At 44.7% G+C, this 19,770-nt stretch overlaps 2 protein-coding genes across 2 annotated transcripts; both read left to right on the top strand.

Annotated features, from left to right (window-relative positions):
• Nucleotides 1-2,289: 2,289 nt before the first annotated feature.
• On the top strand, nucleotides 2,290-5,509 carry LOC149982691 (L-rhamnose-binding lectin CSL3-like). The gene is made up of 9 exons (XM_090242344.1): nucleotides 2,290-2,355; nucleotides 2,648-2,683; nucleotides 2,764-2,808; nucleotides 2,949-3,084; nucleotides 3,211-3,329; nucleotides 4,570-4,614; nucleotides 4,715-4,850; nucleotides 4,928-5,035; nucleotides 5,269-5,509. Exons 1-8 carry the CDS (start codon nucleotides 2,325-2,327, stop codon nucleotides 5,031-5,033), a joined length of 654 nt encoding a protein of 217 aa, XP_090098470.1. The 5' UTR covers nucleotides 2,290-2,324; the 3' UTR covers nucleotides 5,034-5,035; nucleotides 5,269-5,509.
• A 10,333-nt stretch (nucleotides 5,510-15,842) lies between these two features.
• LOC149982690 (L-rhamnose-binding lectin CSL3-like) lies at nucleotides 15,843-19,049 on the top strand. The gene is made up of 9 exons (XM_090242342.1): nucleotides 15,843-15,926; nucleotides 16,219-16,254; nucleotides 16,332-16,376; nucleotides 16,504-16,639; nucleotides 16,756-16,874; nucleotides 18,102-18,146; nucleotides 18,247-18,382; nucleotides 18,460-18,567; nucleotides 18,816-19,049. The coding sequence occupies exons 1-8, from the start codon at nucleotides 15,896-15,898 to the stop codon at nucleotides 18,563-18,565; spliced, it is 654 nt and encodes a 217-aa protein (XP_090098468.1). The 5' UTR covers nucleotides 15,843-15,895; the 3' UTR covers nucleotides 18,566-18,567; nucleotides 18,816-19,049.
• Nucleotides 19,050-19,770: the final 721 nt, after the last annotated feature.

The raw sequence follows: 19,770 nt of genomic DNA, 5'->3' as shown, positions 1-19,770 counted from the left end.
TGGTTGCTTCGGGACAGAGACGTTACCCAGGAGAAGCCAATCGGATAGCAGCTAGCTAGCTGCGATGACCTTGGTGAAAAGGTTCAGAGCTTGAGGTAGGAATCCAGAGACATGGAGAAAAATAAGCCTGATTTGCTCTGGTTTTAGTCGGGCTGTGCAGACTGGCGAGATATGTCCTTGCTAAAGGTAGCTGATGACCTCTAGCAGTGGCAAGCTGACTACTAGCTAGTAGCTAGTTAGCTGGCTAGCTTCTGTTGGGGGTTCCAGATCAAATGTAAAGAAAATAGCAGAATCATACCACATCACCAAGCTTGGACAATTGGTCTCAACCCCGCCCTTTGCAGCTGGGCAGACGGGCAGACCTCTGGTGTGAAGGTAGGCAACAACACCTTCGCCACGCTGATCCTCAAGACTGTGGAACAACAAGTGTGTGTGCTCAACCTCCTCCTGTACTCCCCGTTCACCCATGACTGAGTGGCAACTCAATCATCAAGTTTGCTGACAGCAGTGGTAGGCCTGATTGCCAACAACGACAAGACGGCATACAGTGAGGATGTGAGGACCCTTACGGAATGGTGCCAGGAAAATAACCTCTCCCTCAATGTCAACAAAACAATGGAGATGATTGTGGGATTACAGTAGACAGCAGAGAGAGCTAGTCCCCATCCACTTCTACAGGGTCGCACTGGAGAGGACGAAAAGCTTCAAGTTACTCGGCGTGCATATCACAATCAACCTGAAATTATGCATTCATAGAGACAATGTGATGAAGGCGCAACAGCGCCTACTCAACCTCAGGAGGCTGAAGAAATTTGGCTTGTCCTGTAAGAACATCATGAACTTCTACAGGTGCACCATTGAGAGGATCCTGTAGGGCTGTGTCAACGTCTAGTACGGCAATTGCAACCAAAGGGCTCCGCAAATGGTGGTGCGGTCAGCCCAATGCATCACCGGGAGCACACTGCCTGCCCTCCAGGACACCTACACCGTTCGGGGTGTCACAGATAGGTCAAGAAGATCATCAAGGACCTCAGCCACTCGAGCCATCCAGAAGGAGGTGATAGTACAGGAGCATCAAAGCTGTGACCAAGAGACTGAGAAACTGGAGATAGAAGTTTCTTACTCCAGTCCATCGGACGTTGAAATAGTCTCCTTTAGCCGGCCTCCTCCCAGCACCCTGCCCAAACTTAGTCACTGTTAAAAGCAGGGTACTGGCTTGATACCACCTGGTACTCTACCCTGTACCATAGAGACTGCTGCCATATGTACATTGTCATTCAACACGGTTCACTTTAATAATGTTTACAATAGAGTACCTGTACTGGGGTTCTGTGGTCACCAAACTGCCTTCAAGCGCAGCGGTCTCCCTTCACAGGTGTGGCAACTGGGAACATATAAATGCACAAAATGACTAGGACCAGCCTTTCTGGTCCATGGCGGTGAAGCCTGATAAGTAAAACACCCAAAGGGCTGCAACGTTGACGGGCAAGGCACCTGTCCAGCAGCCCTGAGAATGGACAGTTGAGAGGAAGAGGACACACACTCAGCCACCAGAACAACACATAGTAGGGATCGTACCATAGAGAATGATAGTCACAGTATATCATCTTTATATGTGTCCCATTATGGCGGACGTGAGCGCAAGGGCAGCTCCATTCAAATCAAATAACAAATGTAATTACATTTTATTAAAGTAGTCCATTGTCTTCTATAATTTCTATGAGTTGGCAAACAAACTTAAAGGCTGCACACCATCACAGAGTGTGTTGTTTGAAAAGGTACTGTAAGAAGCCAAAGTTGGCAATTTAATGCTACCTACAGTTATGCAGTGTTTGCTCAAGAGTATATTTAATTGGCTGATCAGGCAGGATGCAACCTTTTGGAAGGTTCAGATAAAACTATGCTATATTGAACAAATATGTCTCCCCGACATGGAGATTATTAAGGAAAGGAAATACGTTGTCTCTATTCATGAAATGTACATCTGCAATGCTCAAAGGTTTTGCTACTGAACGTGGCCCGTGTGATTCTTCCTTAACGAAGAAGCTCCACCTAGATGGCTACTTTGCTGGAAGCCCTCAGTGGCAATGTTCATGCCAACGTGGATTTCATCCATCTACAGTCCTCTAACTCCATGAGACTGACTCAATAGCCAGGTTTTGACCGGCAAACGCTGGCCCCTAATTGCAATGAGGTGCACCTGGAGACAAATAGATACACCTGGGTAAATTAAGAGATGTCACATAACATAAATACCAGGTGTATTGGAGCTTGTTATCATTAGTTGCATTTTCTCTGTTAGTACCACTCCTGTACCTGGCATCATGTGCATTTTGAGACTGACGGTGGTCACATGTGAGTATACAAAATCTGTATCTGATGCAGATTAGAATTTAAATATATATTACAATGTTTGTGTTTGTGAGTAAAAAGAAGTACATGTAATAAGATTTGAGGGACTTTCAGTTCCTTTTGGTCAAAAAGGTATTCAAAGCATGGAACATGAGACCAAATGCTGAACTTGACTATAATACACTTAGTATAACTGAAATGCTTGAGTGTAGAGGCCAATGCTGAGTTGTAGCTTCATGGTCCAAGTGCATATGACGTTGAATGTTACTGAAGTAGCTGTGTGATTTTGTTTCAGTGCTGGCTACAGCTTGCTGCACACTAACAGATGGAGGTACTGTATGTAATAATGATGATACTACTTAACCAAGCAAATGTGAGTGGTGTGTAATTCCTGTTTATTTGTCCTAGCAGCAATCAGCATCACATGTGAAGGCTCTGATGCTTTACTGCAATGTGGTAAGCTAGTCCACACTGATGAACAGTGTACTCACCGACCACCTATGATCGTTTATACTGTAGATTAGCGTCACTAGCCCACACCATAGAGACCCATACTTGGCTCTCCTTCGTGCCTCACTGTTCTCCATCTCCCTCAGATGGAGGTAAGATCCATATCAAGCGTGCGAACTACGGTCGTCGTCAACACGATGTGTGTTCTATTGGGCGCCCTGATCACCAACTCACCGACACCAACTGCCTCAGCCAATCCTCCACCAGCAAGATGGCAGAAAGGTACTAGAACCTGTAACTCCTTGGCTGTAGTGTAAACAACCACCAGCAAGAGGGCAGAAATGTGCTGGAACTTGTTGTGTTTACCTGTATGAACTCATGACCTCAACCTGTCTTTGAAACACACAGATGCGGTGGGAAGAGCGAGTGTATTGTCCCTGCATCCAATTTAGTTTTTGGAGACCCCTGTGTCGGGACTTATAAGTACCTGGACACCAAATACTCCTGTGTCCAACAGCAAGAAACAAGTCAGTCTCTGAATGTGTGCTAATAATATTTAGTGGTGGGCACCGATATCCTAATTTGGATTCGATGTATTGTCGGTATGACTGTGGCATGTTGGGATACTGTTTAATTCTCCTACCCACTTTTAATCTTATGAAAAAGTAAGCTCAGCTGATTGCTAGGAAATGAATATAATGGGTTGGTTCCCCTATGGTACCAGCTTATTAACTTTTGTTTCTCCAAGTGTAAACCACCCTCACCTGCTAACTAACCCTAGCAAGCTGTGGATATGCAGCTTGTTTAGTTTGAGTAGCCTATAGGGAGGTCAGAGACCTGGCAGTGTGGTGCCAAGATGCCAAAGGAACTGGTAGTGGACTACAGGAAACTGAGGGCTGAGCCCGTCCCTGCCAGGAGGCTAAAAGGATTGGTATCAGCCCTCCGATCCTGAATTCTACACCATTGAAAGCTTCTTGACTGGCTGCATCACCACTAGGTATGGCATCTGACCACAAGGTTCTACAGAGGGTATCGCTTACGGCCCAGTACGTCGGAGGCCGCGCTCCCTGCATCAGGATTTCGACACCACGTGTGTCAGCAGGCCATACATTGTCAATAACTCGCGCAACCCAAGTTATACTGGTCTCTGTTACTCCATAACAAATGGTACGGATGTACCAAGTCTGGAACCAACAGGACCCTGAACGGCTTCTACTTCCACCAAGCCATAACTGCTGAGTTACTACCCGACTCTCTGCATTGACCCTTCTTGCAGTAACTTTTGACTTGTCTCATATGCTGCTGCTGTTCCTTTAAATTGACATATCTAGCTCAATTAGCCAGCAAGAACATGGAAGGGTTAATCTGGTTTACCATGTTTCAGTGAACGGTAACTTGCTAGTGCAACTCCCACAGTTTTGTAGGGTTTATAGCCAATCTGACAGCTGGCACAAACTGCGTAGAAATACAGATTAGGTGTAGCAGGTCAACTTTATTTTTTCACCAGTTTAGGTCTAGCCAGCCAGTTTGCTTAACATGTTAGCATTTTGAGAACTGCTCATAAGGAAGTGAAACTAAAAGGTAACGGTGGAAGATGACGCGCCTAACTTTTTGTACTTTGGTTCATGCTAACGAGTTTATAATGACTTTTAAAAAATGCACCTGAAATCAACATTCCCTTTTAGTGCCCATCACTAACACTTCACCAGGCTAATGTATGTCTTAATGTGTCTGGCCAGTGGTGTAACTCCTGTGTTGTCTTTGCAGTAAGCAGCATCATATGTGAAGGCTCTGATTCTCAACTACTATGTGGTAAGCTGGTCAACACTACCGTACAATTTAATCATGTGGCGCCGTGTATATTAGTCACTAGCCCACACCAACACCCAGGTTTGTCCTTTCTCTTCCTCAGATCGAGGTGAGATCCGTATTCAGCGTGCCAACTATGGTCGTCGTCAACACGATGTGTGTTCCATTGGGCGCCCACATAAACAACTCAAAAACACCAACTGCCTCAGCCAATCCACCACCAGCATAATGGCAGAAAGGTACGGAAACCTTCAGCGTGCATTTAGCTGTAGGAAGTCATTGGCTGTGGTGTTAACCTCTACCTGTTGACACACAGGTGTGATGGAAAGTGCCAGTGTATCGTCAAGGTATCCAACTCTGTGTTCGGTGACCCCTGTGTCGGAACCTATAAGTACTTGGATGTGGCTTACACCTGTGACTGAATGTGAGTTTTGTATATGTGCACATGACTGGGAACTAGACTTTGTATTTTATTTTACCTTTATCTAACTAGACAAGTCAGTTAAGAAGAAATTCTTATTTTCAATGACAACCCACTGTTCAGTGGCAGAACGACAGATTGGTACATTGTCAGCTCGTGATTTGTACTTGCAACCTTTCGGTTACTAGTCCAACTCTCTAACCACTAGACTACCCTGCTGACGATTTGTCTTTCAGGATATCTTCCTGGGGAGCCTGAAGATGTACAAGGCTTCAGGGATATCTTCATCAGGTTGTGCTGTTTTCCTCCAACCTCCAAATCAACTTCAATGACCATTGTAAACCTGTGTAGATTGTTTAAGAAATGCTTCAACACCATTTCTGAACTGTGGTTGTTGGTCTGAATTAAATGAAGCGGCAGGAAGACGATACTAGTTGCCTCTTGTACATTAATAAATGTCACACCAATATTACTGAACATGTGTCCTTTATTCTCTCTTACAAGCTTTTCACCGGACTCATTTGTACCTGGGGCTAACGTGCCTTTGTCTTGATGTCTGTAATCTGTGCCCACCTTTAGGCAGTTGTAGGCAAGTTAAATACTCATTGTGATCACTTTCCTGACCACCTCAGGCGGTATGATCTGGATGGTCAAACTATTTTTAAATCAATTGTACCCGGGTCTCAACTCACTGACAGGTAGTACTTATGACATCAGCAGCCTTAATGGTCCTAATTTGTATGCATCACCAGCTAATCTGGTCACAAAGCAGGCTGGGTAAGACATTTTTATACAATGTGTAGTCCTTACAAACCTTGATTGCTAAGTGGTAGGCTCCTGATTCCAAGAACACAGGATGAGATGTTACTATCCTTTGGTGCAAGTACTTCCAAGAGTTCATGAACAGTGAGCCTGGTGAAATTTGGGGAGCGCACCGTCAGTGTACCTTTGGTTCCTAGCGTGTTACGGCCTTTCGCACTATACACCCTCCCCAATGGCGGCCAGCAACAGAATGATCAATCCTACGCTTGCGTCCCCATTCCCAATTAGTCATAGGAGTTGCCTTGTTAGCCAACATCCCATGGGACTATGCATGGCAGGGGTGTCCCCCACAATGACCCACAATGTCATGTCTGAGGGCTGCTGTTGCCTCCTGGACTGCTTTTCCTGGCCTCCATTTGCGCCCAGTTGCCAAGGTCGGCGTGTTGATGCTCACTACTGGGTCTCGAGATTCATTCAGTGTCATCTGGAGCCTGGTTTTTTGCACACTTGAATTCCTCTGATAGACTTGTGAGGGGCAGCTTGAGGACACCATCTCCATAGAGGCCTATGGTGGTAAGGCATCGTGGAACTCCGAGCCACTTTAAGTAGCCTGTGACTCCTCTTTCCATCTTCTCCACTGTTATTGGCACCTCATACTCTGCTAGGGGCCACAACACCCGTTGTAGGAGACCAAACTGCAGACACCAGGCCTTTAACTTTCCAGGTAGCTTGGTGTTGTCGATGTACTGTAGGCTACTAATGTCTTTGCACAGCTGTTGCACCTGGTCTTTGTCCTTCAGGCTTGCATCATAACACATTCCAAGGCTTTTTACCGGCTGCTCAGACACTGTTGGGAGTTGGTCATCTCCGATGAATTTCAGGTCAGAGTTCTCCCTTCACAATTGAGATGCTGCGTGACTTGGATGGTTTAATCTTCATACGGGCCCAGCTGATCTTCAAGTTTTCTGAGCATTCTCCTGGTGCATGGGACTGGTGGTCAATGTTGTAATGTAGGCTCTGAGTGGCGGGAGGCGGAAACCAGTCGACTCACTGTCCACCAGCAACCCATTTTGAGGATCTGATAACCTCCATTGCCATTATGAATGCCAACGGAGAAATGGTACATCCCGCCATTATACCTACATTCAGGCACTGCCATGAGGTTGTGTAGCAGAACTGCAGATCCTGGAAATGGGACTTCACCAGGGTTGTGATGGTGTCCGGTATGTTGAAAAATCTGAAGGCAGACCACAGGAGTTCATGGGGCACAGAGCCAAATGCATTGGCGAGGTCGAGGAAGACTACATGGAGGTCCCTTTTCTCCACCTTGGCCATTTGGATCTGGTGCCAGATCATGTTGGAATGTTCCAAGCAGCCAGAGAACCCAGATATTCCTGCCTTCTGTACAGATGTATCGACGTACGCATTCCTTTGCGGGTACTCGGCCATCCTCTGGGCAATGACCCTAAAGAAGATTTTACCCTCGACATTCAGTAAGGAGATTGGGCGGAATTGGCTGATGTTCACTGCATCCTTCTCCTTAGGGATCAAGACCCCGCCTACCCTATGCCACACTTTGGGTATTATCTTATTTTGCCAAGCTGTTCTCATAAGCCTCCAGAGGAACCTCAGGACGTCTGGTGCGTTCTTATACACTTTGTACGGGACTCCATTTGGCCCCGGGGCTGATGCTGTTCTTGCCTGTCGAACTGTGTTTTCCACCTCTTTCCATGTCGGAGGGCTGGTCTCAATATGATGTTCCGGGGGTTCAATGGGTGGGATATCTGATGGGATGGCCAGATGTTCATGTCGCTTTGAGTCAAAGTTTGTGCTCCTCTAGGTCTTTCTTTGTTGTTTTTAGAGCTCCACTTTTTTCTTTCGTGAAGAGACTTTTAAGGAACTTGGAGGGATCTTTATAGAATCGAGTTCTAGTTTGTTCTTTCTTCCTTCTGCGTTTCTGTAGGTTCTCTGCTCTACGAAGGGATGCCAACCGGGTTTTGATGTCAGCCTGAAGTGCCTCTATGCCCTCCTTTTCCACTTCCGAGGCCTTCTTCCACTGTTTCTTAAGCTGTCTCCTTTCTTGAACGAGGCGCTTGATTTCTTGTTGCCGCCTGGAAACTGGTGGGGTTGGAACCTTTCTCCTGCCTTTTGCCTCTTGCACTCCAAAGCTTTCTGCCCCGTACTCATAGATGTCCCCCATCCTCTCCAACTTCTTCTCCACTGTGCCTCGAAGTTTCGAGGGTCAAGATAAAGTCAGTATTCATTGTTTCCCACAACTTCTTGTTACTGGCGCCAGGCCACTTCACATACGGTCTGTGCCCTGGTAGTCTCCTCTCGACTGCAGGTCTGGGAGGCTCGGTGAGTTCCACTCCTGTTGTTTGTTCCACCTCAGTTGTTACTTCGGTGCTTGAGTTTATGTCCTCCATGACAGTGGTACTGATGCACTGCAAACTATGGCTTGCGTCCAGTTGCTGTGCATCATTCGACTGATTTGATCGCTTTCGAAGAAAGTAATCAATGCGAGGCCTCTGTCTCTCTTTACCCAACACCCCTTCTTCCCCTGGTGGATCCTCAACCCATGGTGTGATGTAACTTTCCTCCAACTACAGACACATACCTGCATCTGTTTGTGGCCCGCTGTTGCAGCGGAACTTGTGACAGTTGCTGTAGTGTTCTCTTGTGCTGTGCTCTCATTACTTGTAGTTGTTTCCGGTCCAGTCGTTACCATGTTGTCAGCCGATGAGTCATCTTCCGCCCCCGCAGACTCTAGGGGTATTCTCGTATGTTGACTTTCTGTAGCTAAAGCGGGTGTTTCCAACATGCATGGGAAGCTACCCCATGACTGTCCCAGTGGGGTCTATTCCCTCCTGTCAGCCGTCTCTCCGTGCCGCCACAAGGACTTTCCCCTGTTGTCAGCTGATCTTTCTCAGCAGTCACTGGACAAGTCCAGATATTCAGATTCCAAGAACACAGGATGGGATATTACTATCCTTTGTGCAAGCACTTCCAAGAGTTCATGAACAGTGAGCCTGGTGAAATGTGGGGAGTGCATCGTCAGTAGTGTACCTTTGGTTCCTAGGGTGTTTCGGCGTTTCACACTATACACCCTCCCCAAAGGCGGCCAGTGACAGGGTGATCAATCCTACGCTTGCGTCCCATTCCCAGTTAGTCATAGGAGTTGCCTTCCTGAACTGAATGTTACCGTGACGTGTGAATTCAGCCAGAGATGATTTCATCTCGTAATAAACTTACTTACTAACAGCCTCTTATCCAGAGACACAAAGGGTCAAGGGCACATCGACAGATCTCCCACAATATCAAATGGGGACCTGACCGATACAGCCCTCTAAGAGCTGCCCCTCATACATCAGATTCCACCCTGAGGAGAAATACATTTAATTCCAATTCCCTGCCCCATGCACCACCAATGAACAAGAAACATCCAGGCCAATGTAACAGCAAGGCCAACGATGTATGGAATTATGTCCATCTATGAGCATTTTAATGTGTATGCATTTGTACAAACACCTGCATGGCATTAGCCTCAACTATATCAACAAAGCCCCTCAGTGTCATTCAAATGTATTTGTTTAATTTTGAGTTTATTTTACATCTGTCATTCTATCCTTTGCCCAGCAACTCCACTCCCCCTTATCTCCAATTCCACATCCCAAACCTCAGCTTCCCTTAGCCCATCCCACCTGTCTCTGCTGGCCACACACTTTGGATTTCTACGCAGCATATATATTTCAACTATGCTGTGATTAACATACAATTTCTATTGAATAGACTACAGATTGAGTTGAGAAACAGATCTCCAATAGTACTATATATAGGGTCAATTTTAGATCAATGTTTTGCATTTTCAACCATTCCTGAGAAGCTACTTGAGGGTAATACTAAAAGAAATGGTCAATTGATTCTGTATTCTCACAAATCTGCATTAGCTGAAAAGCACAAGTCTTGAATACACCCTGTACCATGGAATCGGTTAAATCAAATAGATCTTCCCAACTATTTTGCAATCTAAATGACACTGATATCAACATCCTGGTCCTCAAATGAAACTGGTATACATTCCTATTTATGATATTTTTATTCCTCCAAGTTCTGATCATTTATATTTGGCAGACAGACCACTTCCCTACCTCCTTCTGCTGCCACAAGCCTCCATTTTTGGGGTAATGCTGTAGTCAATTGGTTATAATCTTGGACTGAGCAGACCTTTCCAGATAATTCTGATAACTCCATGAAAGACAACTCAACCGTTCCAATTTACAATATAATTTAAAAACAAAATAGCCTTTTCAAACTGGTTTCCCATAAATACAGGTCTTTCATCACCCAGCACATTTATATTCAGCCATAATATTTGTTCTATCTTTTCAGGGGGATGAATTTGAAATTGTAGCCAGCTCTACAATTCTTGTTTGAGAAAGAGAGAGACTTTGAAAAAGGTATCATTTGCAGTCAATCAAAAATGAGACAATGAAATCTGTACACAGGCAAAAGGCTATTTAAACAGTGGATTAGCTTTTCTTAGTAGTTTACTTGAGAACCATTTAGGGTTCAAATACAACTTTTGAATAAGTGAAGATTCAAGAGATGTTTAGTGCTTTTATATTTAATAATCTCACAACACTCAAATCATATTCCTTATATAGCCAGGGTAGCCTAGTGGTTAGAGTGTTGGACTAGTAACTGAAAGGTTGCAAGTTCAAATCCCTGAGCTGACAATCTGTCGTTCTGCCCCTGAACAGGCAGTTAACCCACTGTTCCTAGGCCGTCATTGAAAATAAGAATTTGTTCTTAACTGACTTGCCTAGTTAAATAAAGGTAAAATAAAAAATCCCACTGTTGGTTTGCTTCTGAAGCTTAGCTAAGCAGAGTTGGTCCTGGTAAGTCCCTGGATGGGAGAACAGATGCTTCTGGAAGTGGTGTTGGAGGGTCATTAGGAGGCACCCTTTCCTCTTGTCTAAAACATATCCTAATGACCAAAGGCCATCTTTTGGATGTGACGTTAAATGGGTGTCCTGACTCTCTGTGGTCACTAAATATCCCATGGCACTGATCGCAAGAGTAGGGGTGTTAACCACAATGTCCTGGCTAAATTCCCAATCTGTCCTTCATACCATCATGGCCACTTAATCATCCCTGTTTTATAATTGGCTCACTCATCCCCCCTCTTCTACCCTGTAACTATTCCCCAGGTTGTTGCTGTAAATGAGTATGGGTTCTCAGACAACTTACCTATTTAAATAAAAATATACAAATGTATAAATATAGATATTCACACTGTATCTTGTCTGGTTTAGAATCCCAGATAAAGCTAAGTATGTTTTGCTCATACGATTTGAAAAACAAATCATCAGGAGTAGGCAGCGCCATAAGTAAGTGAGTAAACTGAGATATGACTAAGGAGTTAATCAGGGAAAATGTTCCGTGAATAGACAAGTATTACCTCTACATGGTTGCAGGATCTTGTCTGTTTTCTAATGAAATTCATTGTGTAGGACTCATTTAATATTTTTTTTAATGAATACCAAGCATTTCTGCTTCACCGTCAGCCCATTTTTTAAATATGAACTGCATAGTAATGTAAAAGTTGTATTTTTTTAAAGATCCAATACGTAATATTGTACACATCATAATTAGGTTTTAGTCCAGAGAGTCCAGAAAAGTTAGCTAGATCTTCAATGAGACATTGCAGGGATCTAGCTAGCAGATTAAATATAAAACTTGAGTCATCGGCATACATGGACACCTTTGTTTTTAAGCCTTGGATTTATAATCCTCTAATGTTGTTATTTGAAATGAATTAATAGCTAGCATTTCCAGAGCCATAATGAATAGATATGGTGACAGCGGACCCCCCTGTTTAACTCTTCTTGACAATTCAAAACTCTCTGAGAAGTAGCTGCTATTTACTATTATACACCTGGGGTTGCTATACAGTACTTTTACCCATTTCTAAGAGAATCACTGAAATTGTAAACATCCAGACATTTTATGAATACATTTGTAGTACGTAATTGCCTGTGGACCCTGCCACATATACGTCTCTTGTCTGGGCCATTGAATTGGAGAAAAAGGGGGTAAAAAAAGACAGTCCACCCAGGACTCATTCATCAACATTGAAGAACCTACATCATCAGTCACAGTCCTTATTAGGAAATGTGTTGATGATGATGTGCCCACAATAAAAATCCCTACAGGTCTAAACCAAAAACCCTGGATGAACGGAGATATTCCATACTGTAGCATTCGATGTCAGCAGAACGAACATGATGACCTGGTGGTGTGCAATGCCTAGCAGGTACGAGCTCCAAAAATAAATTAGGATACAAAAAGACAAGACTGAAACTTTAATTGATGTCCGACAACTCAAACTTGCGTCGCGTGGCAAGGACTTCAGACTATCACAGACTGAAAAAGGCAATCCTGCTGTGCGATGCCCACCAAAACCTCCCTCTCAGACGAGCTTAACTTATTCTATGTTCGCTCCGAGGTAGACAATACCAAGTCATCAAGGAGAACTCTTGCTGCTCTGAATGACCAGGTGCTTCAAAGGATTTGATTGTTGACTTCTGGAAGCAGAGGATGGAACATACCCTGATCCACATCACTGCGGACTCGTCATGGACCAACATGACAACAGCGTCTCTACTTCCTAAGGTGGCTGACGAAATTTGGCATGCTGCCTCCTCTCTAAATACTACTACTGCACCACCGTCCTGAGGGGATGCATCATGGCCTGGAATGGCAATTCCTCCGTCCACAACTGCAAGGCACTCCAGCGGGTTGTGAAGTACATCACTGGGACCGTGCCCTCACCCATCCAGGACATCTGCCTGAGGAAGGCATGCAGCATTATCAAGGACCCCACACAAATCAACCACAAATTCTTCTCTCCCTTATCGTCGGGCAGACCTATATTGGTGCATGCAATCTGATTCCAACTGGCTTAGAGACCGTTTCTTTCTACAATCCATCAGACTACTGACTACAGATATTTTGCACATGTTATTGCAGGTGCAGCAAAATGTGCATGTTACAAGCTTTAGTTAAAGTGCAGTAATACCTAACATTACAAAACAATTAACACAAATCCCCAAAAATGTTAATAAAGCAATTAAGAAATATCAGAATGAGCAATGTCAGGGTAAACAAAAATATGAATGAAAAATAAATATATATACAGTATATATATATACACTGAGTATACAAAACATTACATAGACTGACCAGGTGAATCCAGGTGGAAGCTTTGATCCCTTATTGATGTCCCTTGTAAAATCCACTTCAATCAGTGTACATGAAGGGTAGGTGATTGGTTAAACAAGGATTTTTAAGCCTTGAGACAATTGAGACATGGATCAGCAGGACTCTGTGCAGTAAAAGGGTCCAGGCCAATTTTCAAAATATGTACAGTAGCCCCCCAAAACTTGTCTGATGGACTTCTTCAGCTGACAGTCCGGTGTGCTCTGGACAGCTAGCGAGCCGCGGATTGCAGGCTAGCAGATGGGCATTCAGGGGACGTCGCGACGGGGGAGCCAGTTGAAACCCCCTCGGGCGGAATACGTCAGTTGTCCAGTCGTGATGGATCGGCAGGGCTCCATATCGGCAATTAAAGGGGTCCAGGCCAATTGGCAAAATAGGTATTGTAGCTTAAGGAGTGGCTGATTGACCTCTTCAGCTAGCTGGGAGATGGGCCTAGCATAGGCTAGCTCCAGGCTAATTGGTGGTTGCTTCGGGACAGAGACGTTAGCCAGGAGAAGCCAATCGGATAGCAGCTAGCTAGCTACGATGACATAGTTGAAAAGGTTCAGAGCTTGAGGTAAGAATCCAGAGATATGGAGAAAAAGAAGCCCGATTAGCTCTGGTTTGAGTCGGGCTGTGCAGACTGGCGAGAGATGTCCTTGGCTAAAGGTAGCTGATGACCACTAGCAGTGGCAAGCTGACTACTAGCTAGTAGCTAGTTAGCTGGCTAGCTTCTGTTAGGGGTTCCGGATCAAATGTAAAGAAAATAGCAGAATCATACCACATCACCAAGCTTGGACAATTGGTCTCAACCCCGCCCTTTGCAGCTGGGCAGACATACTGACCTCGGGTGTGAAGGTAGGCAACAACACCTGCTGATCCTCAAGACTGTGGAACAAAAACGGTGTGTGCTCAACCTCCTCTTGTACTCCCTGTTCACCCATGACTGAGTGGCAACTCAATCATCAAGTTTGCTGACAACAGTGGTAGGCCTGATATCCAACAACGACAAGACGGCATACAGGGAGGATGTGAGGACCCTGACGGAATGGTGCCAGGAAAATAACCTCTCCCTCAATGTCAACAAAACAATGGAGATGATTGTGGATTACAGTAGACAGCAGAGAGAGCTAGTCCCCATCAAATTCTACAGGGTCGCACTGGAGAGGACGAAAAGCTTCAAGTTACTCGGCGTGCACATCACAATCAACCTGAAATTATGCATTCACAGAGACAATGTGATGAAGGCGCAACAGCGCCTACTCAACATCAGGAGGCTGAAGAAAGTTGGCTTGTCCTGTAAGAACCTCATGAACTTCTACAGGTGCACCATTGAGAGGTTGCTGTAGGGCTGTGTCAACGCCTAGTACGGCAATTGCAACCAAAGGGCTCCCCAAATGGTGGTGCGGTCAGCCCAACGCATCACCGGGAGCACACTGCCTGCCCTCCAGGACACCTACAGCGCTCGGTGTCACAGATAGGCCAAGAAGATCATCAAGGACCTCAGCCACTCGAGCCATGGCCTGTTCACCCTGCTACCATCCAGAAGGAGGTGATAGTACAGGAGCATCAAAGCTGTGACCAAGAGATAGAAGTTTCTTACTCCAGTCCATCGAACGTTAAAATCGTCTCCTCTAGCCGACCTCCTCCAAGCACCCTGCCCAAACTTAGTCACTAATAAAAGCAGGGTACAGGGTTGATACCACTTGGTACTCTACCCTGTACCATAGAGACTGCTGCCATATGTACATAGTCATTCAACACGGTTCACTTTAATAATGTTTACAATAGAGTACCTGTACTGGGTTCTGTGGTCACCAAACTGCCTTCAAGCGCAGCGGTCTCCCTTCACAGGAGTGGCAACTGGGAACATATAAATGCACAAAATGACTAGGACCAGCCTTTCTGGTCCATGGCGGTGAAGCCTGATAAGTGCAACACCCAAAGGGCTGCAACGTTGACGGGCAAGGCACCTGTCCAGCAGCCCTGAGAATGGACGGTTGAGAGGAAGAGGACGGACACACACTCAGCCACCAGAACAACACATCGTAGGGATCGGACCATAGAGAATGATAGTCACAGTATATCATCTTTATATGTGTCCCATTATGGAGTACGTGAGCGCAAGGGCAGCTCCATTCAAATCAAATAACAAATGTAATTACATGTTATTAAAGTAGTCCATTGTCTTCTATAATTTCTATGAGTTGGTAAACAAATTTGAAGGCTGCACACCATCACAGAGTGTGTTGTTTGAAAAGGTACTGTATGAAGCCAAAGTTGGCAATTTAATGCCACCTACAGTTATGCAGTGTTTGCTCAAGAGTATAATTAATTGGCTGATCCCTCCTGATTACTCGGATTGAATAATGGGGAGCGTTAGCCAGGATGCAACCTTATGGAAGGTTCAGATAAAAATATGCTATATTGAACAAATATGTCTCCCCGACATGGAGATTATTAAGGAAATACGTTGTCTCTATTCATGAAATGTATATCTGCAATGCTCAAAGGTTTTGCGACTGAACGTGGCCGTGTAATTCTTCCTTAATGATGCAGCTCCACCTAGATGGCTACTTTGCTGGAAGCCCTCAGTGGCAATGTTCATGCCTACATGGATTCCATCCATATAGAGTCCTCTATCTAACTCCATGAGACTGACTCAATAGCCAGGTTTTGACCGGCAAACGCTGGCCCCTAATTTGAATGAGGTGCACCTGGAGACAAATAGATACACCTGGGTAAATTAAGACATGTCACATAACATAAATACCGGGTGTATTGGATCTTGTTATCATCAGTTGCATTTTCTCTGTCAGTACCACTCCTGTACCTGGCATCATGTGCATTTTGAGACTGACGGTGGTCACATGTGAGTATACAAAATCTGTATCTGATGCAGATTAGAATTTAAATATATATTACAATGTTTGTATTTGTGAGTAAAAAGAAGTACATGTAGTATGATTTGAGGGACATTCAGTTCCTTTTGGGCAAAAAGGTATTCAAAGCATGGAATATGAGACCAAATGCTGAACTTGACTATAATACACTTAGTATAACTGAAATACACAAGTATGGAGACCAATGCTGAGTTTTAGCTTCATGGTCCAAGTGCATATGATGTTGAATGTTGCTGAACTAGCTGTGTGATGTTGTTTCAGTGCTGGCTACAGCTTGCTGCACACTAACAGATGGAGGTACTGTATGTAATAATGATACTACGTAACCAAGTTAATGTGAGTGGTGTGTAATTCCTGTTTATTTGTCCTGGCAGCAATCAGCATCACGTGTGAAGGCTCTGATGCTTTACTGCAATGTGGTAAGCTGAACAGTATACTCACCGACCACCTATGATCGTTTATACTGTAGATTAGCGTCACTAGCCCACATCATAGAGACCCATACTTGGCTCTCCTTCGTGCCTCACTGTTCTCCATCTCCCTCAGATGGAGGTAAGATCCATATCAAGCGTGCGAACTACGGTCGTCGTCAACACGATGTGTGTTCTATTGGGCGCCCTGATCACCAACTCACCGACACCAACTGCCTCAGCCAATCCTCCACCAGCAAGATGGCAGAAAGGTACTAGAACCTGTAACTCCTTGGCTGTAGTGTAAACAACCACCAGCAAGATGGCTGGAACTTGTTGTGTTTACCTGTATGAACTCATGACCTCAACCTGTCTTTGAAACACACAGATGCGGTGGGAAGAGCGAGTGTATTGTCCCTGCATCCAATTTCGTTTTTGGAGACCCCTGTGTCGGGACTTATAAGTACCTGGACACCAAATACTCCTGTGTCCAACAGCATGAAACAAGTCAGTCTCTGAATGTGTGCTAATAATATTTAGTGGTGGGCACCGATATTTGGATTCGATTTATTGTCGCTATGACTGTGGCATGTTGGGATACTGTTTAATAATCCTACCCACTTTTAATCTTGTAAAAAAGTAAGCTCAGCTGATTGCTAGAAAAGGAATTTAATGGGTTGGTTCCCCTATGGTACCAACTTGTTTGCTTTTGTTTCTCCAAGTGTAAACCACCCTCACCTGCTAACTAACCCTAGCAAGCTGTGGATATGCAGCTTGTTTAGTTTGAGTAGCCTATAGGGAGGTCAGAGACCTGGCAGTGTGGTGCCAAGATGCCAAAGGAACTGGTAGTGGACTACAGGAAACGGAGGGCCGAGCCCTTCCCTGCCAGGAGGCTAAAAGGATTGGTATCAGCCCTCCGATCATGAATTCTACACCATTGAGCGCTTTTTGACTGGCTGCATCACCACTAGGTATGGCATCTGACCACAAGGTGCTACAGAGGGTATCGCGTACGGCCCAGTACATCAGAGGCCGCGCTCCCTGCATCAGGATTTCGACACCACGTGTGTCGGCAGGCCCTACATTGTCATTGACTCGCGCCACCCAAGTTATACTGGTCTCTGCTACCCCATAACAAATGGTACGGATGCACCAAGTCTGGAACCAACAGGACCCTGAACGGCTTCTACTTCCCCAAGCCATAACTGCTGAATGACTACCTGACTATCTGCATTGAACCTTTATGCAGTTACTTTTTTGACTTGTCTCATATGCTGCTGCTGTTCCTTGTTATATTTACATATCTAGCTCAATTAGCCAGCAAGAACATGGAAGGGAAGTGTCTCAAGTTTATTTGATGCTTGTGCACTTAATCTGGTTTACCATATTTCAGTGAACGGTAACTAGCTAGTGCAACTCCCACAGTTTTGTAGGGTTTATAGCCAATCTGACAGATTAGGTGTAGCAGGTCAACTTTATTTTTTCACCAGTTCAGGTCTAGCCAGCCAGTTTGCTTAACATGTTAGCATTTTGAGAACTGCTCATAAGGAAGTGAAACTAAAAGGTAACGGTGGCAGATGACGTGCCTAACTTGTTGTTTAGTTCATGCTAACGAGTTTATAATGACTTTTAAAAAATGCACCTGAAATCAACATTCCCTGTTAGTGCCCATCACCTTCACCAGGCTAATGTATGTCTTGTCTGACCAGTGGTGTAACTCCTGTGTCTTTGCAGTAAGCAGCATCATATGTGAAGGCTCTGATTCTCAACTACTATGTGGTAAGCTGGTAAACGCTACTGTACAGTTTAATCATGTGGTGACGTGTATATTAGTTACTAGCCCACACCAACACCCAGGTTTGTCCTTTCTCTTCCTCAGATCGAGGTGAGATCCGTATTCGGCTTGCCAACTATGGTCGTCGTCAACACGATGTGTGTTCCATTGGGCGCCCACATCAACAACTCAAAAACACCAACTGCCTCAGCCAATCCACCACCAGCAAAATGGCAGAAAGGTACTGAAACCTTCAGTGTGCATTTAGCTGTAGGAAGTCATTGGCTGTGGTGTTAACCTCTACCTGTTGACACACAGGTGTGATGGAAAGCGCCAGTGTATCGTCAAGGTATCCAACTCTGTGTTCGGTGACCCCTGTGTCGGAACCTATAAGTACTTGGATGTGGCTTACACCTGTGACTGAATGTGAGTTTTGTATATGTGCACATGACTGGGAACTAGAATTTGTATTTTATTTTACCTTTATTTAGCAAGGCAGTTAAGAACAAATTCTTATTTTCAATGACTGCCTAGGAACAGTGGGTTGACTGCCTGTTCAGGGGCAGAACAAAATATTTGTACATTGTCAGCTCGTGATTTGTACTTGCAACCTTTCGGTTACTAGTCCAACTCTCTAACCACTAGGCTACCCTGCTGACGATTTTGTCTTGCAGGATATCTTCCTGGGGAACCTGAAGATGTGCAATGCTTCTGGGAAATCTTCATCAGGTCGTGCTGTTTTCCTCTAAATCAACTTCAATGACCTCTGTAAACCTGTGTACTTTGTGCTGAAGCATTTCATAAACCATTTCTGAACTGTGGTTGTTGGTCTGAATTAAACGAAGCGGCAGGAAGACGATACTAGTTGCCTCTTGTACATTAATAAATGTCACACCAATATTACTGAACATGTGTCCTTTTCTCTCTAACTGGTACTAATTGTTATGCATCAACAGCTAATCTGGTCACAAAGCAGGCCTGGATGGGTAAACATTTTAATACAATGTGTAGACCCTACAAACCTTGATCGTTAAGTGGTTGGCTCATAAACCAAATGTTCCCTTGCTGTGTAGATTCAGTTTGACTCTTTCATCTGGTAATAAACATACTTGCAGGGAAGCTGCCCAATCACATTAGTCATCTAACAGCCTCTTAGCCAGAGACAAAGGGTCAACGGCACGTCGACAGATCTCCCACTGTCAAATGGGGACCTGACCAATACAGACCTCCAAGAGCTGCCCCTCAAGCATCAGATTCCACCCTGAGAAATACATTGAATTCCAATCCCTGCCCCATGCACCACCAATGAACAAGAAAAACATCCAGGCCAACAATGTTTGGAATCATGTGCATTTGTTAAACACCTGCATGGCATCAGCCTCAACTGTATCAACAAAGACCCTCGGTGTCAATCAAAAGTTTCTGTTGGAATTAATTTTACATCTGTCATTCTATCCTTTGCCCAGCAACTCCACTCCCCCTTATCTCCAATTCCACATCCCAAACCTCAGCTTCCCTTAGCCCATCCCACCTGTCTCTGCTGGCCACACACTTTGGATTTCTACGCAGCATATATATTTAAACTATGCTGTGATTAACATACAATTTCTATTGAATAGACACATATTG

Source organism: Oncorhynchus mykiss, chromosome 7 (assembly GCF_057628025.1).
Source record: "Oncorhynchus mykiss isolate SJ-2025 chromosome 7, ASM5762802v1, whole genome shotgun sequence".
In the NCBI taxonomy this organism is placed as follows: domain Eukaryota; kingdom Metazoa; phylum Chordata; class Actinopteri; order Salmoniformes; family Salmonidae; genus Oncorhynchus; species Oncorhynchus mykiss.
Note: the sequence above shows the minus strand (reverse complement) of the source record. Positions and strands in the feature narration are given on the sequence as shown.